This window comes from Microcebus murinus, chromosome 1, assembly GCF_040939455.1.
Source record: "Microcebus murinus isolate Inina chromosome 1, M.murinus_Inina_mat1.0, whole genome shotgun sequence".
NCBI lineage: Eukaryota > Metazoa > Chordata > Mammalia > Primates > Cheirogaleidae > Microcebus > Microcebus murinus.
Window position 1 is genome coordinate 62,764,287 of NC_134104.1, and position 15,098 is coordinate 62,779,384.

At 39.8% G+C, this 15,098-nt stretch overlaps 1 protein-coding gene across 2 annotated transcripts in view; it reads right to left on the minus strand.

Moving 5' to 3' along the window:
* LRRC58 (leucine rich repeat containing 58) overlaps positions 1-10,842 on the minus strand; it is a 30,814-nt gene extending 19,972 nt beyond the window's left edge. Inside the window, exon 1 of one of the 2 annotated variants that reach the window (XM_012780552.2) lies at positions 10,210-10,842. In XM_012780552.2, the coding sequence (XP_012636006.1) occupies positions 10,210-10,709 (500 nt within the window). In that variant the 5' untranslated portion in view covers positions 10,710-10,842. The remainder of the gene's footprint in view (positions 1-10,209) is intronic. The other variant, XM_012780551.2, reaches the window with a different exon arrangement.
* Positions 10,843-15,098: the final 4,256 nt, after the last annotated feature.

The window sequence follows — 15,098 nt, forward strand, 5'->3', positions numbered from 1 at the left end:
TAATATTTGATGGTGTGAAAAATGGTACCATTCTGGTTTTTTTAATCTGCAGAACTGCAGTTCCCTAATTATTAGTGAAGTTTAGCATCTTTTCATATATTTCTAGCTATTTGTATGTCTTTAGAGAATCGCTTGTTCATATCATTTACCCCTTTTTCTCATGGGTTATATGGCTTTCTCTCATTAATTTGTTGGGAGCTTTGTTGTTAAATATATGTTTTGCATAACTTTGTTCCTTTGTGGCCTAGAGGATGGTATATTTTTATTCATGTAGTACATGTGTATAAAAATGGCTATTAGGATTAAGCTTGTTCACGCAACACATTTTTTATAGTTTCTCTTATTATTTCACCTCTTGGTTTGGTGGCTAGGCTCCTACCATACATGGGTGTTTCCCTCTACCCTTCAGAGTTCTGTCAGTTTTTGCTCTCTTTCCCCTAAGTGTACAGAAGCTTTATAGTGATACTTTCAAGTTCATAACTGCTAAAACTTCTCAATTATATGAAGCATTCTCTTTGTTCCTTTAAATACATTTTGTCTTGAAATTTCTTCTGATTATCAATACTGCTTACCAGTTTTACTTTTGCTAGTACTAATATTTATTTCATTCAATCCCGGTTCCACCATATACCAATATAAAAACTTGGACCAATTACTTAATCTTGCTGTGCCTCAGTTTTCTCTTCTTTAAAATGGAATAATATCACATATCATAAAAAATGCCTAGTTAACAAATATTCCCATTCTAGGGAAACTGTGTAAATAAATGAGTTCAAGTTCTTGACCTGAAAAAGCTTACACTACAGTGAGACAGACAATAAATGGACAAGGGCATATCTATTATGCCAGATAGTTTAAGTGCCATAAAGAAAAACGGAGGCAATCACATAGTGATGGAGGTGATAACTCTAGAAAGAGTGGTCAGGAAAGATTTCTCTCAGGAGATGACATTTGAACAGAGATCTAAAGGAGATGACTGGCTGTGTACAAACCCCTGCACTGGAAAAGTGACTGGTGTGTTGTGAAACAGCAGCACAGCCAGCATGGGTAGATCAGAGTGACTGAGGGACCACGGTGATCAAAGAGGTCTAAGAAGTAGCCTGGGAAGCCAGATCACAGAGACCCTTCCAGCCTTCATAAGGAGGGTTTTGAACAAAGGCTAGTCATTTACTTTAACTTGCTCTTTAGAAGGATCACTTTGGCTACTCTGTGGCAAATAGCTGGAGAAATGGGGGAGCATCTTGGGCAGGAATGGAAGCAGGAAGAGCAGACTGCAGCCTAATGCAGTAGCTTAGATGAGAAATGATGATTTGCCTGGTAAATCTTTTTCTATCCTTTTGCTTTTAACTTACTGGTATATCTCTTTTTTTTTAATTTCGGCATATTATGGGGGTACAGATTTTAAGGTTTTAATAAATGCCTTCCCCCCCCCCACAAGTCTGAGTCTCCAGCATGACCATCCCCCAGATGGTGCACATCTCATTATGTGAGTGAGTACATCTTTAAGTGTAACTTAAAGTACATCTTTAAGTGTAACTCATAAACAGTACATTTTGATAGTTGATATGGCTGGACTTGTGTCTTCTATTACCATGGTACATCTCAGTATCTTTTTCCTTCAGTTCTGCTTTTTGTTGTGCTTATCCAGTTTCCTTTTGTTCCATTCCCCCTCTACTATTTTGAATGGTATATGCTATTTCTATTTTGCTAGTAGGTATCCCCTTCAATTTCCTTTGTGTGCATTCTCTCAAAACACACACTTGGCCGGGCGCGGTGGCTCACGCTTGTAATCCTAGCTCTTTGGGAGGCCGAGGCGGGCGGATTGCTCAAGGTCAGGAGTTCGAAACCAGCCTGAGCAAGAGCGAGACCCCGTCTCTACTATAAATAGAAAGAAATTAATTGGCCAACTAATATATACAAAAAATTAGCCGGGCATGGTGGCGCATGCCTGTAGTCCCAGCTACTTGGGAGGCTGAGGCAGGAGGATTGCTTGAGCCAGGAGTTTGAGGTTGCTGTGAGCTAGGCTGATGCCACGGCACTCACTCTAGCCTGGGCAACAAAGCAAGACTCTGTCTCAAAAAACAAACAAACAAACAAAAAAAACCACACACTTATGCTCTCTTCTCTGTCCTCTTCATATCATCTTCTAGAATTAGTTCTACCTTGATTTTCTAAATAAATTTATTTAATTTCCAATCAATAATTATTCACATTTATCATGTTTTACTGATTTTCTTTGTTCCCATTGTTTTTGGAGGCTTGTTACTTTTTTTAAGGATCATTTTTCTTAGAGTCCCTTGTCTCTGATGTTTTTATTTTTTCCCTCCCTCTTGAGTAATAGTTTAGCTGAGCATAAAATTCTAGGTTGGAAGTTACTTTTCATTAGCACTGGGAAGATGTTGCTCCATTATCTTATTACAATCAATATTACTATTATTCCTTTGCAGGTAATCTGTTTTTTTTCTTGTTAGGCACTTTAAACATTTTTTCCTCTATTCATCTTTATTATTCTGAAGTTTTCCTATGACATTTCAAGATATCAGTTTAGAGAGTTCTTTCTTTAATTGTGGGAAATTTTATCCACTAATACTTCAAATGTTGTCTTTCTTATTTTCTCTAATCTTTCCCCCCACCCACACCCCCATAGGGTCTTGCTCTGTAGCCTGGGCTAGAGTACAGTGGCATCAGCATAGCTTACTGCAAACTCAAACTCCTGGGTTCAAGCAATTTTCCCGCCTCACCTTCCCACGTAGCTGGGAATACAGGTGCAAGCCACCACACCTGGCTAATTTTTCTGTTTGTTTTGTAGAGATGAAGTCATGCGCTTGCTCAGGCTGGTTTTCAACTCCTGGCCTCAAGCAATCCTCTTACATTGGCCTCCCAAAATGCTAGGATTACAGGTGTGAGCCATTGGGCCTGGCCTCTATTCTCTTTCTAGAATTGCTCTTTCCAGTTTGAACTGCAGGATCTATCCTCCCCATCTTAACATTTCTTTCATACTTTTCATTTCTTTATCTCTTTGTGCTGTATTCCATAATACCTCAGTAAGATCTTTCAGCTTAAGGATTCACTCTTCAGCTGACTTCTGTCTACCATTTAGACCATTTAACAAGTTCATAATTATATTTTTTCATTTCTAGGGATTCTAACTGGGTTTTCATAATTGTCAGTTTTAAAACACCCTATTCTTGTTTCATTGATGAAGTTCCTTCCTTTATCTCTCTGAAATTAGGAAATATACTTAAAGTACTTTACAGATTACCTTATTATAGATATTTTTACAGGTTTAATTCCATTTGTTGAATTTCTTCTCTATCTTTCATAATCTCAGCCTTCCTTAATATGTGGTGATTCAAAAAGCCAATTTGAATCTGAAGTTTTGTCTTTTTAAAATAAAAAACAGATTAAGGATTTTTTTTTGTCTATTTCTGATTCTATAAAGCTTTTCAAGGTTGCATTTCTCTCTTTAGACTTATGCTTAGAAACAGAATGCAGACTATTTTAATTTTATGTTATCTTTTTTTCTCTCAAAGATTACCTTGTAGCAAAAATCAATTGTCTGGTTACAAGATTGAATTCTCCCACACATAAGTGCTTAAGCACTGATGAGAAAAGGTTCCTAGGCAGGGTTTTTTGATCCTACCTAGTATCCATACGTCAATCCTCACTTATTCAGAAATGATGAAATCTACTTGAATAAAATATTTGGAGTCCAAATAACAGAAACTACCCTGGGAAAAGGAACTACTTTAATGAGAAGACTATAAGAGAAAAGTTGAACAAACTTGGAAGTCCTTTTAATAAAAGATTTAATAGTTAAATAACAATTTGCAGTATAGTCTACTGAGAGAAAAAAGAAAATAAAGTGAAGAAAAGGAAGAGTAACTCTGAGGGCAAGTATAAATAAATAATGCCCCATTTGCTTAGGTCAGTGTAATGGACCAAATGCTTGTGCCCCGCATCCCCAAAATTCATGTTGAAACTCTATTCCAAGTGTTATGGTATTAGGAGGTGGGGGTCTCTGGGTGGTAATTGGGATTAGATAAATTCAGGAGAGTAGAGCCCTCATGAATGGGATTAGTGTCCTTAAAACAGTCCTGGGAGAGCCTGCTTCCTCTGTCTACCATGTGAGGACACAGTGAGAAAACTGCAGTCTATGAATCAGGAAGCAAGCCCTCACCAGACATCAAAACTGCTGGTCAATCCTGAAATTCCCAGCCTTCAGAACTGTGAGAAACAAATTTCTGTTTATAAGTCACCTAGTTTATGGTATTTTGTTATAGTAGCCTGAATTTACTAGATAGTCAGGAACCAAGAGACACTAGTCTCTGGTGATGAGTTACTACTCAATATCTTCTTCTCTCAATGCTGTGGAAGAGGGAGGCACACAGAAAGAATGTCAAACATTTGTAGTTCCTGTGACTTTGGCAGAAAAGGATTTGGTAAGTTCTAAAACATAACTAAGGCCATGATTTTGCAATTACGTAAATTCTCTTTTGCAACTGATGAGAATCACTAATCAGATTACATAACCATATTAAATTTATACTTTCAGGAGTATTTCTTACTTTCACACTCATAATTGCCAAAGTTCTAGAGACTTGACACCTTTCAATGATTTATAGGAATTAAATTTCTAAAACACAGTTTCTAAATATGCTTTTCTGTAAGGAAAACAAAAACTTATTGAATTTGAAGCAAAACTGCAGAGTTTAAGTTCTTGTGTTTGTCAGCATTGCATTGTTCGTCAGAGCTGGAACGCTTCTATTACTTCAGTGCTTGATAAACACAAAACAGGAAAACATAAATAAATTTATAGAACAAATTCTTCCTTTCCTTTCTGTTTAGCATTAACAGACTAGCCTTAAAGTTGTTCCTTGAAAAGTGCATCACCTTTCCAATCCTTAGGGATAATGAAGTGGGTGCCTTTTCTCTATCAAGGGACAATGACCTACTAAAAAATATGCTAGGCCCCCCTAGTGCCAATCAACTTTAACCCAGATATAAGAGAAAGTGCTTTTTGCTTCTCCACCCAAGTAAACAGACATTAAATATAATAAAAATATACATTAGTCCTGTCTTATATGGTCGATTAAAGAGAGATGAAATTAACACATTAACTGCCACATGAGTTGTATTTAACTCATGCTAGTTTTGAGCCTGGGGCCTTATGAAGCAAATCCTTGCACTTGGTTCATGAAAATCTTACTTGTTGATGTTCTTATTTTTACAATTAATATTGACAATTTAATTCTAAAACCGTAGACAGCGTTGCATATAACTCACACACAGAAAACAATAAAGAATAACAAATTTAAAAGGATCATTTTGTTTTAATAAAACACTGTGGCCCCAGGGGAAAATAATTATTTTTCTAGTGTGGCAGTCAATGTGTTAAAGTGAGACAGGGATGTACAAAGAGGGAGAAAACAGAAAGGAAGAGAAAGACAGAGAAAATGAACATTTGTGGATAAAGAAAGTAGTTTTCTGGCTGGGCGTGGTGGCTCACACCTTTAATCCTAGCACTCTGGGAGGCTAAGGTGGGAGGACTGCTCAAGCTCAGGAGTTCAAAACCAGCCTGAGCAAGAGTGAAATCCCATTTCTACTAAAAATAGAAAAAGTTAGCCAGGTGTGGTGGTGCACACCTGTAGTCCCAGCTACTCAGGAGGCTGAGGCAGGAGGATTGCTTGAGCTCAGGAGTCTGAAGTTGCTGTGAATTAGGCTGACATCACAGCACTCTAGCCCGGGCAACAGAGTCAGACTCTGTTTCAAAAAAAAAAAAAAAAGAAAGAAGAAAAAGAAAAAGGAAAAGAAAGAAGAAAAGAAAAGAAAGAAAAGAGAAAGTGGTTTTCTTAAAGTAGCATCCTCCTTAAATCATTTCGAATGCTATCACCCACCATAGGATTTTAAAGTATATATGTGTTCAAAAGTAGACGCATGAATAGAGCCATCTTCTCTTGATACTTGCCCCAAACTTAGGAAATAAAAGAAAGAAGTCACAGGAAAGAAGTTGAGAGCCAGAGACAAACTCAGTATGTGAGTCTAAATATGGAAAAGTCTAAATGGGGGTTTTATTTAAACTCTACCACATTCTATTTACCATCTGATCATATCACCTCTTTCTTAAGATATCAACCTGTTGTACACTAGCTTCAAAACATTCCAGGGCACTAATTTTTACCTTTTGTTTTGTCACAATCTTCGTATCTTAATCTTCCAAAACCACATCAAACAGATAGTGAGAGAAGGGTGATGAACAGTAAAATGAAGGCATTACTTAAGAAGAAAAGATTGTGGGGAAGAGTATCAATGAAACTCACTTGTGCCAAATATAGACACCAAACAACCCTGAAGCTTTTGTTTAAAGTCTATTATCCACTGGGTGATAAATTCTTTCTCAATTAATGTCTAAGCTAATTGAGAGAAATAAAGAGTAAGATTCAGAAGAAGAAATGGGTCAAAATATGAATCATAGCTACTTTTTCAGCATTATGAAATAAAAACAAGTTTGCTGATATACTAGAGCCAAACAGTTATATTTATTTATGGGAAAATAACCTCACACTTTGATAGAAAGAATCTACATCCACAACCTTATGGCTCACGCTCATAGTTTAATTTACTCCAGGGAAATGAAGTTAATCATAAGTAAGATTTTCAGTATCTATTTATTTGTTATACTTTGAAAGCAATGTCAGAAACCCTTTAAAAAAAAATTTTACCACTCAGGGAAAGCATCAATAGGGTACAGAAAACATACCTGAAGACACCCTGCTAAATACGGAGATGTCAATGACACCAATTAAGCAAAGAATATTTACTTGTTATTTCTTCCGAGAATAATGAAGCATAGGGGAAAAGGGGAAGTTTTAATTTATTATATTCTGCATTTTTAAAAAATTGCTCTTAAAGAAGTCAGATATCTTTTTAATGTGCCAATGTGCTAGACCTGGTTTAAAAAGCAACATGGCATAGTTTACAATATACATCAGGGTTACCAATGAGGCCTGTAGAATTCATGCATATTCTAAGAGAATATGGTATTCATGGACAAGTACCTTAAGGTTTAAGGTACCTCTATATTCTTGAAGCTTCAATGTATTATTATATTAGTAGCGAATAATTAGCAGTTTTTTTTGTTTTTTTTTTCACTTTTATTAAGTCAGTAACTGGTTAGGATAATTAGCAGTTTTTGAGGTCTGAATCACATGATTCTCACTGTCCCTATTTGGCCTCAAGCAAGTCACTGATAATAAATTTCAGTTTCCTCATCTGTAAAAAAGAAGATGGTGAATCAGGTCATTGCCAAGGCTGTTTCTTCGTCTAAGAATATATTTGTATACAATCCTTTTAGCCTATACTCAATCAGAGTTTATATTTGGATCATGGCCCAAACCTTTACTAATTCTTATCAGTAAACAGAAATAGAGAATATAACTGAAAAACGAAAACACTGACATTAAAGATATTATTGGAGTCAAAGACACAATGACCAATAAACACATATGGCACAGTTGTTAGTTCAGAAAATCAGGTCAACCAGGGGTCAATCAGGTCAACCAATGACGTTCACAAATCCTCCTGATCACATATACAACAGAACAAAAGTCCAAAGATTCATGTTCTAGTTCTACTCTGCCACTATGGAAAACTCATGGGTTTGTGGTCAAAGACTGTAGAGGTCTATGATCTTGTTACTTAATTTCGCTGAGCGTCATTTTCCTCTGGAAAAAAAAAAAGGGAGTACATCGTCTCATACAATCACTGTGAGAATTAAAAAGCATATTTAGAGCACCTATGACAGGGTCTACCACATTTTAAGTATTCAGTAAATGGGATTTCTGCCTACCTTTTCCCCCATGTGTTGGAAATACCTTCCCTGGGTTCCTCTTAGTATACTGAGAAAATTCTAAGATTGTAATTACATAACATTAAAATTAGAAGGAACCAAGGCCTGTTGATTTTACCACTAAATCTCTCTCCGACCCTTCTATTTTTTATCATCTCTCCTATTATCACTCTGGCATAAACTACCATCATCTGTCATCCTAATAAAATAGCCTTCTTCTAACCAGCCCTCAAATCTCCTCTCATGTCTCTACCCTCTCCCCACTCCATTCCCTCAAAGCAGCAGCAAGACACATGTGCTGAAAACTTTCCCATGCACACTTAGAATAAAATCCAAACTTTACCACAGCCTTCAAGACCTGGCATGGCCTGACTGGCCTAAATTTGCATTTGCCACTTTCCTTTCTTGCTCAATTCATAGTACAGCATCCTTTGCTGTACTAAATTCTTTCAGAATTTAAGTCCTTTCCTTCTTATGTTTGGGCTTTCACAAGCACTGTTCCCTGTACCTGGACTGATCCCACTACCTCTCTCACTTAGTTAATTCTACTTTTCTTCCAAAAGCTCAATTCACATGTTACTTGCTCAAGGACAAAAATAAGTTAGGTCACTCTGTTATTATTTAACCAAAATAAGTTAGGTCACTCGTTATTTGTCTCAAAGCATTCTACACATCTTCACAGAACTTATAACCATTGTAATTATGGGCCCAGCAGGCTTCTGCTGCGTGACTCTGCTACCCTATAACCATTGTAATTAAATAATGAGGTTTACAGTTAGTTGTTTAATGTCTGTCTGATCTGCTAGTACTGTCAGCTCCATGAGGGAAGGATCATGTTCACCATTGTATCCCCAGCACCTAGGACAGTGCCTGACACATGGCAGGTACTCAAATTTTTGTTGAGGAGTAAATGAAGGGACCTCTTGTTCTATTTTGCAGATTAAGAAGCTACCGTTAGGATATGTTAAGTGACTTGCCTAAGGCTTGGACACCAAGAGTTCTTATTCCCAGGTCAAAGTCATTTTCACTGCACTTAACTCTGAGGGCCTTCCACCTCTAACATTTTCCTCTCTCTGAAAATGCAATAAATAATGTGAAAATATTTTACATGGATTTTCACTTTGGACAATACACTTGTTCTTGCTCTATTTCCTACTCTCCCACAGGGCACCTATAGGGGAATTTTATTATCTTGCTTTCTCTGCTTCTTCCTAACATTAAATTTAACATACATTACTAAATAATCTAGTAGGTGAGGCAGGTAATTCTTGTAAACAAGGAATTATATTCAACAAAGGTAAATGCAAATGGCAGGATAAATGAGTTACTGACAAAGCACAGTTTAGGCAATAATTGTGCAGGGAGCAGTAAAGAAAGGAATCACAGAGGTGACCCTTGAGACAGGTTTTGGTTTTTTTTTTTTTGAGACAGAGTCTCACTCTGTTGCCTGGGCTAGAGTGCCTTGGCGTCAGCCTAGCTCACAGCAACCTCAAACTCCTGGGCTCAAGCGACCCTCCTGCCTCAGCCTCCCGAGTAGCTGGGACTACAGGCATGCACCACCATGCCCGGCTAATTTTTGCATAAATTTTTAGTTGGCCAATTAATTTCTTTCCATTTATAGTAGAGACGGGGTCTCGCTCTTGCTCAGGCTGGTTTCGAACTCCTGACCTTGAGCAATCCGCCCACCTCAGCCTCCCAGAGTGCTAGGATTACAGGTGTGAGCCACCGCGCCCGGCCTTGAGATAGGTTTTGAAGGGTGAATAGGAGTTTGTCAGAAGAAGAAAACATTCCAGGCAAAGGAACAACACATGTACAGAGGCAATGCATCCATACAACACATATTAATGACTGCATACCAGTGCCAGCACCTATATGACCTGCTTTTCCTACATGGGAAAGTGCATGGTTCACTGAACTCCACGAACGGTACTGTTGGTATTTCTACAGAGAAAAGGGAGATAAGAATGCAGTGGAAAGGAACAGTGAGATCAGAGGCCCTTGCAGGCTGTGCTAAAAGGCATGTAAAATACCTTGATCCAAAGACTTCTGAGCTACGAAGTGAGAACCTCAGATTTACATTTGTTTGAGTACCCCCATTCAGTTCGAATCACGCCTCAGATTCAACAAAGAAAGAAAAACTGGCTCGAAAATCTTCAAAAGCCAAACACGACACACTAAACTCTGTCACAGAAGCAATCTTTTTAGATCTTTACTACAACCCGCTGAGGCTGCCGAGTAGTACTCACTACCAAACAGTTAAAGAAACAGCCTGGAAAAAAAACAGTTGCGCGACAAAAGGTCGGCGCCCACACCGGGCGCCACAGGACCTCCCGCCCTCCCGTCGGCAGAGACCTGCTCACCTCCGCAAGTTCTCGATCTCGGCGGGGATGCTCTGCAGCTGGTTGCCGCCCATGCTCAGGGTCTGCAGGGCGCGCAGCTCCAGCAGCGAGGCGGGCATTTCCTGGAAACTGTTGCCGCTGAGGTTGAGCACCTGGAGGCTGCGGCAGAGCGGCGACTGGGCCAGGCCCTTGGGCAGCGCGCTGGGCCCGCCGAGCCGGTTGTTCTTGGCCAGCAGCGTGCGCAGGCCGTGCAGCGCGAGCAGCTCCGGCCCGAGCGTGGTCAACGCGTTGCCGCTCACGTCCAGCAGCTGGAGGTGCTGGAAGCCACTGCCCAGCGCCCGTGGCAGCGACACCAGACGGTTGTGAGGCAGCAGCAGACGCAGCAGCGCCTCCCGGGAGCCGCGCCGCTCATCGCCTCGCGCCTCCAGCTCGGACTCCAGCGTCTCGGGGGACAGGCTGAGCCGGGACCAGTTCAGTTCGGCCTCCCCGGCCGTGGCCACCGCCGCTCCGGCCTCCTCCATCCTGGCGGCCACACGGCGCCTGGCGCCGGATTCCCCACAGGGCCGCGCGCTCCGCCGCGCCCCGGAACCTGAACCGAGGCCTGAGTCGGAAGTGGCGCGCGCGGACACTGACCCGGCGCGCCCGTGACGGGCCACGCGACGCTGGGGTCTGGGGTGCGCGCGCCGCTGCGAGGGCAGGCTCCGCCTCACGTGGCGCGCGGCGCGGCGGAGCTGCGCGGAGCTGGGGAGAGACTTGGAGGCCGCGTAGTTGTCTTCTGAGCTGGACGGGGTTTGGGCAGCTGGGCGGGGTTTGGGCGGCCGCGCTTAGTAGTTACTGGAGTCTGGTGACTTGTCTGCGGGCTCCAAGACCGCCTGGGTACCAGCCCAAGGACTGATTGGCCTTGAGGGTTAGCGCGTCAAGGTGCGCCGCCCACTTGTTTTTCGCTTTAGAAGTGGGGCCCCTAGTCAGCAAGATTGTGTGAGAACAGGAATTTAGTGTTGATTTGGCTCCATGACAGCAAACCCCAGGAATTTAAAGTCCAGGGATTAACAAAGCCGACTTCGAAGTGCGAAGGCAGCTGGACTAGAAATCGGAACCCTGGATCCTTACTTGGGTTCCGCTGTTAATAGTCTTGTGTCCTGGCACAAGGGCCGCATCCATAAAATATGGATAATACCTTCCCTACTTGCCCTACAGGATTATTTTTTTAATGATAAGAAAAACTGTACTTCAAGTAAGGATGTTTTGCCCATTTTAATTGTGGAAGCACTTCTGTGGTTTTGGGTCCAAGTTGTAGTGACTAGGAATGAATCTGGGATCAGCCAGCAGGTTCCTTGATGTGAGTGAGATAGCTCAAGTTAATTGGTCAGCTGAAGAACTCAGAAAGCATTGAAATTTTGCTCCAGGTTAAAACTACAATTAAACTGGGAAAATCCCTATTCTGGCACTAATTTAGTAATTCTTATTAACATATGTTTTCATCATTGTCCCAAACTTAGTCTTTCCTGAAATTACTTTTTATGACTTTGAAAAGTCATGAGTAAAAATGAGAAAAGTACTTAGCCTTTTTTTTTTTTCTCTACAAAGCTTACACATAAGAAAGTTACTTACCAAGGTAAGTCCATTAGCAGACTGCTTGGTGGTGCCCGGTGGCACTGCCCAAAGAGAAAGAAGTGAAGATGGTTTTTCTCACTCTCTCCGAAGAGTTTAATCCAAGTAACCTAGAGAGAAATTGCAGTTGGTAGCAGATCAGAAAGAAGCAGACGTGTGGAGTGCTGTTAATTTTTGTCAACTGTGGAACATAAGTGCAAAGATTCATAAAATGCTGCTGAGGTCTAGGGCTGCCTTATATCCAGAGTGACAATCCAGGTGCAGCTTCATTGGGGGCAACTTTGTTAAAAGCTAGATTAGATTAATATAAGAGTCTCTTCGATGCTTATTAGAGTAAACCCTTTCTATCTGAGCTATCTTGGATGCATCTCTTTTCAAAGCAGCTAGATGGGTCTAAATTAAGCAACATCCCTCAACCCTACAGTGAGCCTTGAAACCATCTAGTCAGCCTGGGTTATAGGGAATTGGGAAAGTACATGGCATATTTGTCAGCTTTTCAAAACTTCACTTTATGTTATGCTTGGTCAAACTGAATACATTTCAGTATAAGTCTCCTGACTAGAATATTATGGGGCAGGAACTGTCTGTTTACCATGGCATTCACCTAAGACATAGTAGGCACTCAATACATAGTGAATAAATGAAATAAATGCATGCATAATTTTGGGCATACCTGACTTCAATGGCCCTATTGACCTATTGACTGCAGAAAAATTAAGAAATAATCTGAGTGGAGAATGCTTTCATAAACCATACTAGCTGGGAGGCATTATACTGGTGTGATTGAAAGAGTAGATTTTGGCTTTTATTAGATATGGTTTTCAAAACCTATCTTTGGAAATTAGATTTCTGTTACTTAATGTTGATTTTGTTAATCTCTTTAAGCCTTGATTTCATCATCTGTGTTATGAAGTATTAATATATTATGTGTTTCATAGGGTCCTCCTAAGGCATAAGGCTAAAGTGCTTAACATTAGTACCTAGCATTGCTTGGGCACGGTGGCTCTCCCCTGTAATCCTACCACTCTGGGAGGCCGAGGTGGGTGGATCGCTCAAGGTCAGGAACCAGCCTGAGCAAGAGCAAAAGCCTGTCTCTACTAAAAATAAAAAGAAATTAATTGGCCAACTAAAAATATATAGAAAAAATTAGCCAGGCATGCTAATGCATGCCTGTAGTCCCAGCTTCTCAGGAGGCTGAAGCAGAAGGATCGCTTGAGCCCAGAGTTTGAGGTTGCTGTGAATTAGGCTGACGCCACAGCACTCTAGCCCGGGCAACAGAGTGACATTCTGTCTCAAAAAAAAACAAAAAAAAACCCACCACATTAATACCTAGCACAAAGTCAATACTCCATAAATAATGGCAATTATTAATATTATGAGCTGTAATAGTAATAATCGTTATTTTCATAACTATTATTCACTGCTACTTGTTAAATCATGATCAGCGTAAAGAGAAACAAAGTTGACAACAGTCGTTACTCATGATTGCACAATTTCCTACATAAACCATGGTCCTCTGCTTCGGGCTATTCATGTTTTAAGACTTAAGATTTGAGAGCCTGGTCTGAACTCTCCTTATCCAAGATTTATGTTTATTGTTTTATCTGTCTCCCAGTTATATCAAGACCAATTTTAAAAAGAGCAAAGGATCTGAAAAGACATTTCTCTAAGAATATGTAAAAATCTCTAATAAGCATGTGAAAATATGATCAGCATCATTAGCCATCAGGGAAATCAAAATCAAAAGCACAATGAGGCCGGGTGCTGTGCCTCATGCCTGTAATCCTAGCATTTTGGAGGCCATCTATACTAAAAATAGGAAAAAAAAAAAAAAAAAGGCACAACAAGATACCACTCATACCCACTAAGCTAGCTAAAATAAAAAAGATGATAGATAATAAGTACTGGTGCAGATGTGGAGAAATTGAAACCCTTATGGACTGATAATAGGAATGAAAAGTGGTACAGTCACTTTTGAAAACAGTCTGGCTATTCTTCAAAAGTTTAGAAAAAACCAGAGTTACCGTATCACCTAGCAATTCCACTCCTGGTATATACCTAAGGGAAATGAAAATATGTCATCACAAAAACTTATACATGAATGTTCATAACAGCATTTTTCATCATAATGAAAAAGTGAAATCAACTCAAATCTCCATCAACTGATGAAGAATAAACAAAGTGTATGTCACAATGGAACATTATCAAGCACTAAAAGGAATGAAGTGCTGATATATGTTACAATGTGGATGAATCTTGGAAACATTATGCTAACACATAAGTGAAAGAAACCAGTCATAAAAGAATGCACACTGTTTGATTGTGTTCATATGAAATGTCCAAAATAGGCAAATCTGTAGAGACAGAAAGTAGATTAGTGGTTGCCAAGAGCTGGAGGGAAGGGAATTGGGAGTGACTGCTAATGTGTGAAGGGTTTCTTTTTTGGGGTGATGAAATTGTTAAAAAATTCATTTTGGTGATGGTTGCACAACCCTGAATATACTAAAAACCATTTAATTATACACTTTAAGTAGGTTAATTTTATCGTATATGAATTATATCTCAATAAAGTTGTTATTTTGAAAAAAACACGTGAACCCATATTAAAATGTAAAGTAGCATTTGGTAACTGTTATACAGAGGAGTAAGTGAATACTATCTCATACTGCCACAATTAGGAAAGCCTTCAGGGGATGGTCAAATTTTGGTACAAATGGGATGAGGTATACAAAATTGAAGGAAAGAAGAAAGATATTGAAAATTATAGCATATATCTGGGAAATGGTGATAGGTCTAGTTTGGCTAGCATGCTCAGTGCTGGTGGTTACTAATAGCCAAGTATTGTCATATTTTGGAGAATAATGAGAGGAAATATTTAAAATTTTAACTTTGCCCCCCAAATCTAAGGTATACTATTATGATATAGTATAGAGGAATAGTAGTAAACTTTGAAATGATATGTTCATCTAGGCCATGGAGAGAGAGAGGTATGAAGACCAAGTGAGGCAATCACTTCCAATTCTTCCCTTACCTCGAAGCTCCAGAGCTTTTTCCAGACCTCTTTCCTTATTAGCTCATGCAGACATCACATGAAAAGACTGCAACACTTGGTGGAGTCCATGGAATGTGGCACTCATAGAAATAGTCTTTTTTTTTTTTTTTTTTTTTTTTGAGACAGAGTCTCGCTTTGTTGCCCTGGCTAGAGTGAGTGCCATGGCATCAGCCTCGCTCACAGCAACCTCAAACTCCTGGGCTCAAGCGATCCTCTTGCCTCAGCCTCCCGAGTAGCTGGAACTACA